The 16256-nt window shown below is 37.3% G+C and overlaps 1 protein-coding gene across 6 annotated transcripts in view; it reads left to right on the forward strand.

Moving 5' to 3' along the window:
- Positions 1-16256, forward strand: part of IFT25 (intraflagellar transport 25) — a 39361-nt gene that overhangs the window by 18758 nt on the left and 4347 nt on the right. For 5 of the 6 annotated variants that reach the window (XM_036107476.2, XM_036107475.2, XM_078073120.1 and 2 more), the window contains 3 exons: positions 3493-3599; positions 5201-5269; positions 8302-8345. In XM_036107476.2, the coding sequence (XP_035963369.1) occupies positions 3493-3599; positions 5201-5269; positions 8302-8345 (220 nt within the window). Of the gene's footprint in view, positions 1-3492; positions 3600-5200; positions 5270-8301; positions 8346-10095; positions 10307-16256 lie in introns of those variants that run through there. The other variant, XM_078073117.1, reaches the window with a different exon arrangement.

The raw sequence follows: 16256 nt of genomic DNA on the forward strand, positions 1-16256 counted from the left end.
AAACTGGGGTGCCTGGGTGGCTCAGTAGGTTATGCTGCCTTCGACTCAGGTCATAATCCCAGGGTCCTGGGATCAAGCCCCACATCAGGCTCCCTGCTCAATGGGGAGCCTGCTTCTCCCTCTGCCTGCCATGCCCCCTGCTTGTGCGCGCTCTCTCTCTCTGTGTCAAATAAATAAATTTTTTTAAAAAAGAAAGAGTAAAATTGTCTTTGTTCACAGATTGTATTAATGTTTCATAGGAATCTACATTAACAAGGAATCTATTTTTAAAAAAGCCTACTAGAGCTAATAAGTAAATTTAGAAAGGCCAATATGCAAAAATCAGTTGTATTACTATATAATAGCAGGAAACAGTTGGAAATTGAAGTTTAAAAAAATTCCATTTCCAATAGCAGTCAAAACATAAAAGAGTTAAGAATAAATTTAACAAGATATGCCAGACCTTTACAGTGAAAAACAAAATGTTGCTGAGAAAAATAACTAAGTTGATGAAAAGATACACTACATTCATGATTGGAAAACTCAATATTGTTAAGGTGGCAATTTTTCCCAAAAATAACCTGTTGATTCAGTACAGGATTGATCAAAATCTCAATTGACTTTTTTTTTTAGATTTTATTATTTATTTATTTGTCAGAGAGAGAGAGCAAGAGTGTGAACACAAGCAGGGGAGCAGCAGGCACAGGGAGAAGCAGGCTTCCCGCTGAGCAAGGAGCCCGATGTGGGACTCGATCCTAGGACCCCGGGATCATGACCTGAGTCGAAGGCAGACAATGAATTGACTGAGCCACCCAGGTGTCCCTCAGTTGACTTTTACAGAAAACATAAGTTGATTCTGAAATGTATATGGAAATGCAAAGTCCTAGTCTGCTCAAAGTAATTTGAAAAAGAAGAAAGTTTGAGCACTTAAACGTTATCTGATTTCAAGACTTAAAAATAACTTATAGTAATCAAAATAGTGTGGTATTTTTGTAAAGATAGATATATATATACCAATGGAACAGAATAGAAAGCTCAGAAATAGATCCACATATACAAGGTCAATTAATTTTCTTTTCTTTTTTTTTTTTTTTTTTAAAGATTTTATTTATTCATTTGAGACACAGAGATACAGAGAGAGAGAGCATGAGCAGGGAGAGAGGCAGAGGGAGAAGGAGAAGCAGGCTCCCCGCTGAGCCAGGAGCCCAATGTGGGGCTCGATCCCAGGACCCTGGAATCATGACCCGAGCCGAAGGCAGACGCTTAACCGTCTGAGCCACCCAGGCGCCCCTAGGTCAATTAATTTTCAACAGAAGGCTAAGGATATAGAAACAGATCAATGGAATAAAATGAAGGGGACAGATCTACCTATATATAGGCCATTAATTTTAGGCAAAGACACCAAGGCAGTTCAATTAGAAAAGGAAAGTCTTTTAATAAATGGTGCTGGAATGCCTGAATAAACATACTGATAAAAATGAACCTCCACCCCTACCTCCTACCAAGCCCAAAAAAGTTAATTCAGGATGGATCATAGATCTCCACTCAGAGCTAAAATTACTAAGCTTTAAGAAGAAAACATCAGAAAGTACCTTTGTAACAGTGAGGTAGGCAAAGATTTCTTCAACACAAAAATCACTAAACATAAAAGAAACAAGTAATAAAACTGGATTTCACCAAAAATAAAACTTCTACTCATTGAAAGACACAAGTAAGAAAATGGAAAGACAAACTACAGACTGGGAGAAAATACTCACAATACATATATCTCACAAAGGACTCCTACAAAAATACATAGTAAAGTACAGTTGACCCTTGAACAACATGGGTTTGAACTGCATGGGATTTTTTCAATAAATATATGTACAGAGGTGTAAATATATTTTCTCTTCCTTCAGATTTTCTTAACATTTTCTTTACTCTAGCTTACTTTATTGTAAGAATACAGTATGTAATACATATATAAAATATGTATAAATTGTGTTGTCAGTAAAGCTTCTGGTCTCTCTCTCTATATATATATGTATATATATGAGAAAAGTGCTAGCATTATTTGTTATCAGGGAAATGCAAATTAAAATCATTGTCGGACACGATTTTATATGCACTAGAATAGCTAAAATTAAAAGGGCTGACAAAGGCAAGTGTTGAAAAGGGTATGGAGCAACTAGAACTCTCTTACATTGTTGGTAGGAATGTAAAATAGTACAATCACTTTGGAAATCTGGCAACTTCTTGTAAAATTATACATACCTCTGCCCTATGACCCAGCAATTCTACTCCTAATAATTGCCCAAAAGAAATGAAAATATGTCCCAAAAACACTTGTACAAGAATGTTTATAACAACCTATTCATAATACTAAAAAGCTGGAAGCAATCCAAATATCCAACAAAATAACCAAAAGAAAGAATAACCAAATTGTGGCATAGTCTATGGTCACAAAAATCAGAGCAATAGTTGCCTAGGGGAGGTAAGAATTGTCTGGAAGGAAAGAGAAGGAAAGTTTCTGGAGCAATAGAAATGTTACATATCGTAATTGGGGGTATTGGTTGCCCTAGCATAATGGTTACATAAGTATATACATTTGTCAAAACTCATTGAATTGTATACTTAAAATAAATTTCACTGTAGGTAAAATTTTACATCCAAAAAAGAAAGAAGGAGCTTATATAGTTAAAAGAGAAATGGTTATTTCTGTGGACAGTACTATATATATTACATATATATTTGATTATATATATGACATAAAATTGAATGCATTTTTTTTTCAACACGCATCCACTGTGCATCTACTATGGGTCAGCCATTGTGATAGTTGCTGGGGTATAAAGATAATTAAGAGAAAGTGAACTCAGAGAACTCAGCATCTAGCAGAAGCCATAAAAGCACAGGAGATAAGTACCAATGCAAAAATGGATGCTAAGTGCAAAGGAGGGCTGAGGAAGTGATTCTGACTTGTTAGGGTTGAGAGATGGGACCAAAGAGCAAATAAACTTGTAAGGGAAGAAAGGATTTGGGTCAGGAGAACCTCATGAACTAAGTAAGGCACAGAAACATGTGCCTGTAATGACGTGTTTGTGGAATCTTAATTGGCCCAATGTGACTACAGTAACAGGAGAGGATACCATGATGGGAGACAGTGTAGTTTAATAATGGGACCAGATCGTACAGGGTCGTAAAATGCCATACTACGTGGGCAGATTTATAGGCACTAAGGGGCCACTGGAGGCTTTTAGACAAGAATGACATCAATTCTGTTTCTTTGTTTTTAAAAAAATGTATCTGCTAGTAGTAAAGAAGAATTATTAAAGTTGGGGAGAGACTAGAGGCAGAAGGAAGAGATAGAAAGGGATTTCAAGAATCCAGGGTCATTTATTTAAAATACTTACCCACTAGAATTTTGTGATTAAATATTTTATTTAATATTTAATAATTTTTATTTATTATATTAAATATTTAATAATATTTAATATTTACTTCCTTTTTCTTTTTCTTTAAAATTAACCATAGGAATCCAGAAACATTTTGGACCACAACGGGAATGTTTCCCCAAGAGTTCATTATTTGTTTTCACAAACATGTAAGGATTGAAAGGCTTGTAATCCAAAGTTACTTTGGTAAGCAAATAATACATTAATATTCATCATCTTTTAATTTTCCCATAGGCAGAGGGCACATATGTAAACTTTGGCAAAACACTAACTTTTCTTTGCAGCATGGAACCCAGTTTTATGGCTGGGGTGGGAAAGTGGGGAGTATGGGTTAACTGCCTTGAGCACAGTTAGCTTCTCTAAAATTGCAAATTTGAAACCCTTCCAAAGCGCATAATAATTTCCATGCAATTTACTATGTGAAAATCTTTGGCAAAAAACCCTATTATGAACATAAGAAGCCAGCTTGCCAGAACACTAGGTTCTTCAACATCTTTATTCCAGATTAATTTGGCTTGGGGTTCTCTGTCAAATTCTTTCTGAAAATCTGATAACTTTGATTATTTGCATTGGATCATTTTTATTCTTCTATTAATAATGGCATTTTCTGAGGGATTTAGGAGGGCACTCTCTCTTTGGAACATCATTCTAATCGTGTCTTGTGTTTATTTAAGGATAAAGTATTTCAGATAAAATCATGGCAGGAAAGAATACATCCCAGATGGTTCAAATGAAAAGGCTTTATTGATGGGATTACTTACAAAGTTATGGTCTGGGTAAGGGAACAAACCAGGGATGGTGAGAACGCCCTGAAACTAGCCACAGCAATAAGCCATTACCACCCCTGGGATAAGGGATGGAAATTGTGTTACCAGAGCCTAGTGAGAGCTAGAGTCTATGCTGCCCGGCAGCAGCTGTAATCGTGAAGGGACCCAACCACTGTCAAAGACAGGGCACGGAAGCAGGAAGGGTGTGGAGAAAAAACAATGTGATCTCATTTCGCCACTGTCCTCCAGTTTCCTCCCAGTGCCTCCCATTGGCCAAATCCGACCAGAAGCCAGTGGTGCAATCCACAGGGGTCCTCCCCGCAGGGCACAGAACAGAGAAGAATGGTTCTGCGATAGCAGGATCTGGGTTAGGGGTAATGGAGAGAAAACAATGCAGAAAGAAGATGCCTGCATTCTGGTTAAGTCTCTCTACTGTCATTAATTGTAGAGGCTCTGGAGTCAGACCCACCTAAAGTTTGAATTCCACTTCTGGCCCCTACTAGCTCTGTATCATTGAACACTTTGCCTGACTTGTCTAAGGTGCTGATTTCTCTAAGCCTGTTTCCTCATCAGTAAAGTGGATCAGTAATACTTTTTCTTATAAGATTATAGTCAAGAGTGAATGAGTAAATATGCCTGACTCACAGTAGTTTCTTCATAAGGGTTTATGACCAAGATCAAGATCACTAACAGTATTATTATTATTATTATTATTATTACTATTACCAGTACACAAAAAACTCTGGATGATACCAAATTCAAAAAGACTGTACTTTGTATTATGTGCTTTGCCAACATTTATAAGATTACAGTGACACAAGACTGCATTTTACCATAGGGCCCTACAGAAAAACAGTATGTGAATGATTTCCAGAACATGTATTTCTGATCCCAGTACTTTGTACAGTCCCACCAGTGCTTGACACTTTCAGACAGAGAAAAAAAAGGAATATAGGGACAGCAACATAAAATCAGGTAGGTAATTAACACTTTATTTATTTTGTTTACTTACAATGTCAGTGAGGACCTTGAGGATTGAAAAGAGCACATCTAAAGAGCCAATTGATTTTGAGCCATGGATTGAAAGAGGTATGTGCTTTTTCACCAGCATTGTTCTGGGCATGAGAGAGTAGAGAATTGTCCCTGTTTCTATATTTCCAATTGGGCTGCATTTTGGTGAAAAAAAGATGACTCCTGTGACTCTATTTAGAGCCTAGAAAAACCTAGGTTTCAACACAGGACTGTTTCTTCACTTGCTGGTTATGTAACGTTAGCATGTTAAGACTTAATTTTTCTGAGTTTCAGTATCCTTATCTGAAAAATGGGGACAGTAACCTACCATTTAAGGTTTTTGTGAACATAGTATCTACCATACTATATGGTAGACAATAAATACTAGTTTCTTGTCTTTCCTTCTTTCCTAATGGTACTATTTAAATATCATCAGTAGAATTGCCTCTAGTTAAACACAACATGTTGCTTTCATGTGTCTATTTCCTTTCCTTCCCAAAATACCCTGAAATAATAATAAAGGAATAGAAGGAGGCATAAACCTACAAGGACAAAAACTAAAAACAAACAGAAAACAGAAGACCAAAGAGGATGTGAGGGGTTAATCTATATTATGGAAGAGAGGACACAGATGGAAGAGAAGTAACTAATGTAACTGAATGGAGTAGGTTATAACCTAAGTGCCCTCCAAGGAGAATATCAATGTAAAGCAAGCCAGTTTGCCCAACAAAACCCCAGGAAGGTCTAGAATTTGAAGGCAGAAGGTACCATGGAAAGTTCCAGTGAGACATGGACCAGAAAACAAGGGTGATTAGTTGAACATCTATATACAGAGTGTTTGACCCTAGAGTAAGTTCTCCTGTCCCACAAAGCTATATGACTCCTCCTTCCTCCCACAAACCACCTGCAAGGGATAACAAGGGACACTAAATGTTGAGGTCAGAGCTCAGGGAGACCAGACATAGTAGAGAAAGTAAGTGAGACGTGGAGTTGAAAACGGGATTTAAGTGGAAGCCTACTTATTGAATGGTGAGAACTCCTCTGTGTTCTACTGTTTATGACCGTAATCAAGAATATAGCCCCAGCCAGGAGACTAAATATTTTTGGAGAAACCAAATGGCTCCAGAAAAAAGATCTATGGATACTGACAAAGGCTAGCTCATTCTTGGTCACTCTATTGAAGTCCTAGTCAGTGAGCCTGGTTCATGAACACAGTTTTAAAATGATTTATTTATAAGTAACAAAAGATAGCCAAAGATCACCAGACATTTGATGAATGCCTCAAATCCTGAATATAATCAAGCCTTTAGCTCTAATTCCAGTATAAGGAAACAGAGGATAGAGGAATAAATGTAATGAAACCATGAAGAGACAAGATGACAAAATGTGGGACATTCTACAGGAAAACTGACTTGGTCTCTTCAATAAGTCAGTGACATGGGAAAAAATGTGTGTTGGGGAGAGAAAGCAGTTCAATATTAAAGGAGACTTAATTCTGATTTGAATAAACCAACTATAAAAAGACATTTTGGGGACAATTGGGAATTTGAATGTGGACTGGGTATTATATGATATTAAAGCATTTTTTAATATTGGTATGATAATAGTATTATGGTTATGTAAGAAAATATCCTTATTATTGAGAGATGGATAATCAAATATTTGGAGGTGAAATGTCATGTTGTCTTAGATTTTCTTTAAAATACTTTAGCAAGGGGCATCTGGGTGGGTCAGTCGGTTAAACGTCTGCCTTCGGCTCAGGTCATGATCCCAGAGTCCTGGGATGGAACCCTGTGTCAGGCTCCCTACTTAGCAGGGAGTTTGCTTCTCCCTCTCCTTCTGCTCCTCCCCCCACTGCTCGTGCTCTCTCTCGCGTGCGCTCTCTCTCTCTCAAATAAATAAATAAAAACTTTTAAAAAATAAAATACTTTAGCAAAAAAGATTCCATAAATCAAGTATAGTGAAATGTTAGTAATGATAAAATCAAGATGATGGGTATCAAGATTATGTTGTGTCTTCTTTGATGTGAAATTTTCCAATTTTTCATAATTAAAAAACTAAGCAATGAAAGAAGAGGTTATTATTAACTCCTGGTAGAGGAGGAGTTGTATAAGAAAGAAAATGGGATCATAATTCGATACTTATTTCAGCAGTAAATAACATTTACATAGGCAATAATGTAACTGTCAAGTATTGATTTCAAAATTGAGAGGATGGCAAGAGGGAAAAGTTGTAGGAGGAGGAAGAGGATATTGATCTAAGAGACCTAATTTTCTCCTACCATAATATAAAGTCAGTAAAACATTGATAAATCGAGAAAAGGAATATAAACATGTTACAATTCTAGGGAAAAAAAAGCTGAAGGAGTTGAAAATATTTGCCTCTCAGGAGCAGGACTGAAGGTGAAAGAAAAGATCAAGCAGGGGATTACTATTCATTACCTCAGAGAGAGGTTAGGAAACAGAAAGTCATGCACCATCTTACTTCCCAGAGACTACCCTTTTTGTAGTATGTGCCTTTAAAAATTACGTGCACTCACTATTCTGATACAAATAAAATTAATTTCTAAATAATGTCAGTATTTATTATTATATCAATCAAATATTTCATGTTTCTAAAAGAATGTTTGATATGATTAACTCGTGACCAACTAAGTTAATCTGTTTTAAAATTATATAAGTAAAGGCTTTCTAAAGTTGGATAACAAAAAAGATCAATTCACAGGCAGCATAATTCAACATCACAGTAAAAAGTCCGCATGAGAAACAGAGCTGTAGTCATTACCCATGAGAGTGGTAATAGGATGGCTCCTTTCAGGCCTGTAATAACTGTTAGTGGCTTGATCCTTAAGAGGGATTTCCACATTTTATCAATTCCTTACTTTATATTCCTTTACTCTTACTCGCTAGAGATGTTTTGGAGCTCACAGTTTATCTTTCATGCCTTTTACATCAAATATTCCTATTTTGATATTGAATTTTAACCCCAAACCCTGGTAAGTCTAATCTAACTATAGTTTATCAGACATCATGTTTTGCTGAGCATAAATTTCAGTAGCTGTCCTCATGTATTTTGAACCCTAACTCATTTCTGTTAAATTTGTGTTTTAGATCTAGTCCACACAGAGGGGCAGCTTCAAAATGAAGAAATTATGGTAAGTCAATATACTTTGTAGAGATAAACATTATCTTTAGTCAGCACAATGTATTTACATTTTATATCTATCTCCTTAGTCATAAAGTTAATATTCCTGTGATATGTTATAGGTTCTATACCTAATCAACCAATAGAGGTTATCCTCCTATAATAATATAATCTAATAAAGCATGCATAAAGGCATTTATCTGTCATAGAATAACAGCAAGGATAAAACAATTCACTTACTTGTTTTTATTTTGTTCACTTATTTTGAACATATACTTGCTTTGCTTTCATTCATTTGATTCTGTAGGCCTTTTAGAATAGGAATCAAAAAAGGTTGAGATGCCAGAATCGGATGTTAATTTAAGCATGAAAGGACAAGGGAGATTCACATAAGGGGAACTGGAGCATAGGATCAGCAACAAATAAGCCAAAGAGAGATGAGGTGGAAAGAGAACCAGCATTTTTCGACAACATTCCATTGGGCTTTGCTTGTCAAGTGGAATGAATGGCCGTTGATGAGGAAGCTGCTGCCTCATCAGGAGTTTCTCTGTTCCTGCTAGTTTATCAGGCCCTGGTTTTAGACAAACACAAAAAAGTGAAACAACTGAATGTGTAGGCTTTTTTTTTTTTTTTTAAGGTGGTAGTGTTTGTTTCATTAAGGTTTTCCTAAATGAGGCTTGAAGAGGAACCTTGTCCATTAAGTTTCCTTCTTCACAACTTACTGGGTGCTGCTATGAAATCCATGCTTCAAAAGATTCTGTAGGAAGTTTTTGAATGCTATTAATTATCTTCTCCACCACCCAAATATGCCCAACGACTGGAGAGGCCAGTGGGGGCCAGAAAAATGATTAATTAGACTGAATTTTATCTGCCTGTTTTTCTCCATCTTTACTAATGGGTTATGATTAGTAAGCCTCTGCTAAGTATTTTGTTTCAGGACTCACTGTGAATCAAGGAGCGTTCCAACATTATAGAACATTTGGAAAATAGTAAGGGGGAGTGGGCAGCTGGAAGTCACCCATGATTTTATTACCCTGCCACAAGAGCTTTTATTACACTTATTTTCTTCTAGTTGTCAATGTGCATCACATAGTTTAATAGTAAAAATGAAGAATTTTGTATCTTTTTAAACAATATTATATTACAACTTCATAATTATAATTTTAAAATGAAATGTATGAAGATAGGCAAATGTTCACTAATTTCACTTTTCCTCCCTCTGTCATTATAAGTAATACTACAGGGGACATCTTATGCATGTTCTCACTACCATGATCTTCACCTCTTAAATTACTCTCTAAGATTAAATTTCAAGGAATGGAATTACTGGGTCCATCAGTTTAGACATATTTATAGCTGCTTATCTATATTGCCAAATTGCTTTCCAGAGAAATTATATAAATGTAAAAGTATAATAATGTTTCAGGGTAGTATAGTCAGAGGAATCATCAAACAAAGGAAGTCTCCTAACATGAAAAATACTTTAGAAAGACACTTGTAAAAAATTAATCAGAAATGTAAAGTTGCAATTTTTAGTTCCACCTGCTATTTTTCATCAAACCAATGCTGATATTTGCCTGATGATACTTCAGAGCAGCGGTACTGTTATATGCAGCTGTCTTCTCTTCTGAATATTATATCTTATATATTATTGTATATTTAGGATATTATTTTTGCATCAAACCCTTTCTTCTGCTAACTGCTGTTTAACAAATTAACTAGAATTGCTAAAAGCTTCCATATTGATTTTTCCTTTGCAGACCCGAGATGGCCACGCCACTTATTTGAGATTCATTATTATATCAGCCTTTGATCATTTTGCATCTGTGCATAGTGTTTCTGCAGAGGGACTAGCAGTCTCAAATCTTTCTTAGTAATTATAACAAAATACTCTTGCATGGTTTTTTAACAATATATTTATTGAAACATGAAGTTGTCATTGATGTGCCTTATTAAAGGGATTTGTATTAATCTGTTTCAGTTTTTAATTTCTCTTCAACATTTTGTGCAAAGGAATTTGGTTCATTAGTCAGGAGTGATGGCCACCATGTAGACTATAAGAAAGCTCTCACTTCAATGTACAACTTAATAAAGGAAATGACTATATATGAAAACTTAACTGATAAAAATTGTGTCCTCACAGCATCTCACAAGGTGCCCTTCAGATCTCAGTGCATTAATTTTTTTAGCTTCAGTGCATTAATTTTTTAATTTATTGATTGATGAAAAGGGCTAAGTGAGCAATATAGACAGTAAATGTATGAGTTCAGAAAAGAGAAAGGACTTATGGGAAGGTTTCATGGAGGCCATGGAACTTGAGCTGAGCCTTGTCCAAAAAATTTTATTTTTTTCTTTTAATTTAATTTTTGCCTTGATTTGAAAATCTCAGAGAAGAATTAGGGAAAAAAACATAATCTGACTTCCCACAGAGAATCATTATTAATATTAATTGATTTTTTTTTGTATATGTTGGGGAGGTAGGGAACAGGATAGGACAGATTGAAGGAAAATAAAACTTTTCTGAATATACTTTATATAGCTTGACTTTTGAAAACATAAATAACTAATATAGCCAAAAATTAAAACAAAAAAAGTCCAGAATATTGAAAACAAACAGAAATGCACGAACCTAACTTTATCACAAGTTGATAAAATAAACACACAGGAAACAGTGGCATTAGAACATAGTATTTTGTCTGTGTGGTTCATATTAGTTTCTTGGGGCTGCCATAATAATGTACTATAAACTTGGTGCCTTAAAACAATAGAAATTTATTGTCTCACAGTTTTAGAGGCTAGAAGTCAGAAATTGAGGTATTGACAGGGTTTGTTCCTACTGGAGGTTTTGAGGGAGAATCTGTTCCATGGCTTTCTCTTAGATTCTGGAGTTGCTGGCCGTCCTTGGCATTCCTTGGCTTGTGGCACCATAGCTCGTGTCTGCCTCTGCCTTCATATGGCATTCTCTCTGTGTGTCTTCACATCATCTTCCCTCTGTGCATATCTGTTTCTGTGTATCTCCTCCTCTTCTTATGAGGATATCAGTCATATTGAATTAGGGCCCACCCTACTCCAGTATGGCTTCATCATACTGTAACAATCATATTTTCAAGTAAGGTCTCATTCACAGGTACCAAAGATTAAGACTTCAACATGTCTTTTTGGAGACATAGTTCAACCCATAACATAATCTTAGTGAAGTATGTTTGTGATAGTTAATTTTATCTGTTACATAGACTGGGCCACAATGCCCAGATGTTTGTTCAGACATTCTGAATGTTAATGTGTGGGGTATTTTTGGGAGGAGATTAGCATTTAAATTGGTAGACTTTGAGTAAAGCCGATGGCCCTCCATCCCATCAGTTGAAGACCTTAATAGGACAAAGATTGGCCTTTCCTGGACAAGAAGGAATTCTGCCAGTAGACAGCACTCAGACTTATACAACAATCTCTCCAGCCTGTCAGCCAACCCTACAGATTTTGGACTTGCCAGACTTCGTAATCATATGAGCCAATTTCTTAAAATCAATCTCTCTCAGTCTCTGCCTCTCTCTCATTGTTTTCATATTTCCATATATATGATGGGAGGCCAGGGAGACAGTGGCCATTGCTGCTATAACCTACTACAATTAAACACTCTATGCTCCTGATGTGATGCAATAGGAAGCACACAAGCCAACCTCTGAAGTCCTTTTGCCAAAATTACTGAGCCTGAATTGAATCAAGTTCTAGAGTTAACTTCCATTTTTCGGGAAATACAGGGATGGAAAAACAAGTAAAATGACACCACAGGGCAGCAAATAGACTAGTAGCCATTTTGTAGCTCACCGAAATGCCCAGAACTGTGCCCTTCCTGCACATGGTGAGATAGACTTCCTGGCCTTCTTTGTTTGGGTAGGGCCATGTGACCAATTGTGGGCAATGAGATGAGGGGAAAGTGGTAGCTAGGCCTGCATGAGACCCTTCAAAGCTCTTTTCTTTCTCTGTCACGATGACCAGCAATGATGTTCTGCACAGTAACTACTTCACCAGTCTAGGTCTGGAAGTGAGCCTGACGATAGCAGGGAGCAGACCTCTCAATGTGAGATGCACATACAGAAAAAAAAACAAAGCTTCATTGTTTTAAGCCAATGAAATTTGGACTATGACATGGCCTATCCCAACTGATTCACAGACAAATCTAGAATGTAGCTTATCCTACAGAACAAGTGACCTGGTTTCTTCAACAAGTCAGTGGCATGAAAAATGGTAATTAATTAAGGAAGGTGTCCACTCTAGATTCAGAAAGACATTAAGAGCCCCAATAGCCACATGCCATGTGGGGATGTTATTTGGATGCTGATTTGACAAAACAACTGAAAATCAGACATTTTAAAGATATTTGGGGAAATATGCTTATGGATTGATTACTGTTCATTTTGCTAGCTGTGTTACTGGCATTAAGCTTAGGTAAGAAAATGCTTGTATTTTTCAGAGATGCATATCGAAGTATATAGGGGTAAAATGCCCTGATATCTGGGATTAGCTTTAAAACATTGAAGCGGATTTTTTAAGGGAAAAGGTGTTAGTTGAAACAAATATGGCAATAAATGATTAGATCTGGGTGGTGGATATATGGAACTTTACTGCACCCACCTCTCTGTGTATGCTTGACAGTCTTCATAATAGAAAAATAAAAATCAGTACTGCTACTGAGGGTATCTTTGTGCAAAAATCTTTGCCTGCCCCTCAAATGATTTCCTTAGAGGAGATTCCCAGAAGGGAATTGGTCAAAGTTAGGAACAGTTTTAAGATTCTTAATACTTCCTGATAAACCACTTACCAAGATTTGTTGCACAAATTTACTCTTAGAAAGATAGGTTTTAGATATATGGAGGAGAGTAAGGTATTTCAAGAGCAATGTTGGTGTGATCAAAGATGTGAAGAGGAGTACTCTGTCATCAAACACATTTGCAGAGTGATGAATATTTAAGTCTGACTAGGGCAAAGAATAAGACTAAAACCATACATTACAGTCAGATCATAGAGAGCTTTTAATGCTTTCAAATATTTTCCCTTAACACTGGAGCCATTTAAGGTTTTTGAGAAGGAAGGTGACTTAGAGCAATTGTGTTCATGTTCAATAAAATGAAATGCTAAGGATTTTCATTTGGCCAACTTCCTAAACTGAAATGTCAATGATTCTTTGTGTAAGAAACCGTGTTAAGGCTCGCAGATTGCTGGAAGGGATCTCCAGGGGTTGTCTGATTGATCTCTTTGGCCCAGGCCTAGTAAATTATCTCTAAGCCTTTTTTCTCTGTGTCTGTCTTCTGTGGATGCAGAGAACAAGTTATCAGTGTAGTGCTTGTAATACCACTTTATGCTACTTAAAAACAGCATTCTTTAACCTTCGCTTTCCTGGACTTTAAAAATTCATTTCACCTTATAAAAACCTCTCCAAATTTCAAGCAATAGGTATAATAATATGTGGCTTTATCTTTTTTCTTTTTTCTTCACTGCTGAACCCATCATCTTTTTAAAGTCTCATTTGTCCCCAGTTGGCTTCCTTGATCCCCCTTCATCCCTCATTTGGATTTATCTCCACCTACCCACTGACTCCTGACTCTCATTGTGCTGTGTGTACTCTGGGATTGAGACCTTTGAGTTTGCCTCCTCTGCCTGGAGGGCTCTTTCCTTACGTATCGTACAGCTAGCTTCCTCATGTACTTCAGATCCTTACGCCAAATCTCAGTGAGGCCTTCCCCGGCCTCAGGTATCCAAAATTACAGCGTCTCTTCACCCTGGCCATTCCCCACCCACATACAACATTGCAACATAAACACATTCAGTCTTCCTTCCCCACATTGTTTTTCTCCTTTGTTCTGGAACTAGCCACCCTGGGTCCTGTGCTTCAGGGCTTCTGGTACCTTACTTCTCTTTTCACACTACCGCTAAAATTCAGCTGAGATTTTTTTTCCCTTTAATCATATCCCAAGCATGCTGTGAAAGATGAGGGCAGTGCAGTCTCCTTTCAAGTGTGAATATCTTGGGTAGGGGCTCAATTGACTGAATCGCCCTCGGCTCCCACAACCTTTTAGGGATGGCCCTGCTTATTACTAACACATATTTTTTTCTTCATCATATATATTGTGTTTATTGTCTCTTTCCCTCACTAGAATGTAAATTCCACAAGGGCAGGGAACGTTTGTTTCTTTTGCTTCTGACTGTATCCTCAGGCCTGAGAACAGTGCCTGGCACATAGTAGATTTTCAGTTAAAATGTGTTGACTGAATAAATGAACATTGTTCATTTACTTGCATTGTTCTCTATCTCTTTACACTATAACATCCTTGAGGAGTTTTTAATAAAGCTAGCTAATAAAATATACGTTTTTGGATCACTTACTGTGGGCCAGTGCCTACCACAGTGCCTTGTATCAGGTTTTTACTTTTTTGTTTTTTTTATTATTTTTTTAAAGATTTTATTTATTTGAGAGAGAGAGCACAAGTGGGAGGGGTAAGGGCAGAGGGAGAGGGAGAAGCAGGGAGCCCGACAGGACCCCGAGATCATGACCTGAGCTGAAGGCAGATGCTTAACCAACTGAGCCACTCAGGCACCCCAAGTTTTTACTTTTTTAAAAAGTAAAAATCTAATGACATTTTAACCATGTACTCAAACAGGGCAAAGAAATATTACACAAATGAAAATTCTTGTGTCTCTCACTCATTTATACAGACTTTTTAAAAAGCATTGCTGTTATGAGCCCTGTCTCAGGAATGCCCCTCCGTGGAGGACATCCTTTGGGGGCTTCACTTTTAGATGATGCTCCAACAGCCCTTTGTAGCTGATAGCAAACCTTCTAAAAAATAACATGTGGCAGTATGCAAAGTTAAACACGCACATAGCTTTTGACACAAATTCCATTTCTAGGATTATATTCTAATGAAATAATCAGATAAATGGCAAATGAGGAAAGATTGATAGCAATGCTTCTTACAGGACAGGAAACTGGAAACGGCTATGTATCCATACATTAGAAAGCATATATACAGACATCAAATATCATACTTTATAAAGGGATATAAATCATATATAAATATAGGATGGATACTTCTGGTTAAAGATGGTGGAGTAAAGGGATTTTTACTCCATCCCCTTTCTCAAAACTCATTATTCACAACAAAAGAATTATAAAAAGAAAGAATTTCATCTTCATGGAAGTAGTTACAACCTCTAACTGGAAAGGATTTTCACTAAGTCCTGTGACAACAGGATCTTGGTGAAAAGGAAGCTGAGAACTGCTATGCTGTCCCAGAACTAGAGATTTTCTTGAACGTGTCACAGACATGAAAGGCTGCTTCAACAATTTTTTATTAGACTGAAGCCATCTCAGCCTGCAGGTGGCTTCAGAGGAGGGGGCATGTCCCCAGAGGGCTGAGGTTACTAACTCAGAATGGCAGGGGAGAGGGAGCTGAAGGAGAGACAGGCAAGGTACACCAGAGGAGACTGCTGGAGGAAGCGTGGTGAAGGAGGGTGTCTTAGAAACAGCTCGGGCTGCTGTAAAAAAATAACACAGGCTAGGGCGCCTAAACAGCAGACATTTATTTTCTCACAGTTCTGGAGACTGAAAGGCCAAGATCAGGGTGCCAGTGTAGTTGGTTGGGTGAGACCTCTCTTCTTGGTTTGGAGATGAGCACCATCTCCCTATGTGCTCACATGACCTCTTCTTTGTACAGAGCAGGAGAGAGAACTCTCTGGGGGGGTCTCTCTTTTTTTTTTAGTATTTTATTTATTTGAGAGAGAGAGTGCCAGCGGGGGTGGGGGGCAGAGGGAGAAGGACAAGCAGACTTCCCACCGGACAGGGAGCCTGACCCGAGGCTCGATCCCAGGACCCCAAGATCATGACCTGAGCTGAAGTCAGGCACTTAATTGACTGAGCGACCCA

Source organism: Halichoerus grypus, chromosome 5 (genome assembly GCF_964656455.1).
Source record: "Halichoerus grypus chromosome 5, mHalGry1.hap1.1, whole genome shotgun sequence".
NCBI lineage: Eukaryota > Metazoa > Chordata > Mammalia > Carnivora > Phocidae > Halichoerus > Halichoerus grypus.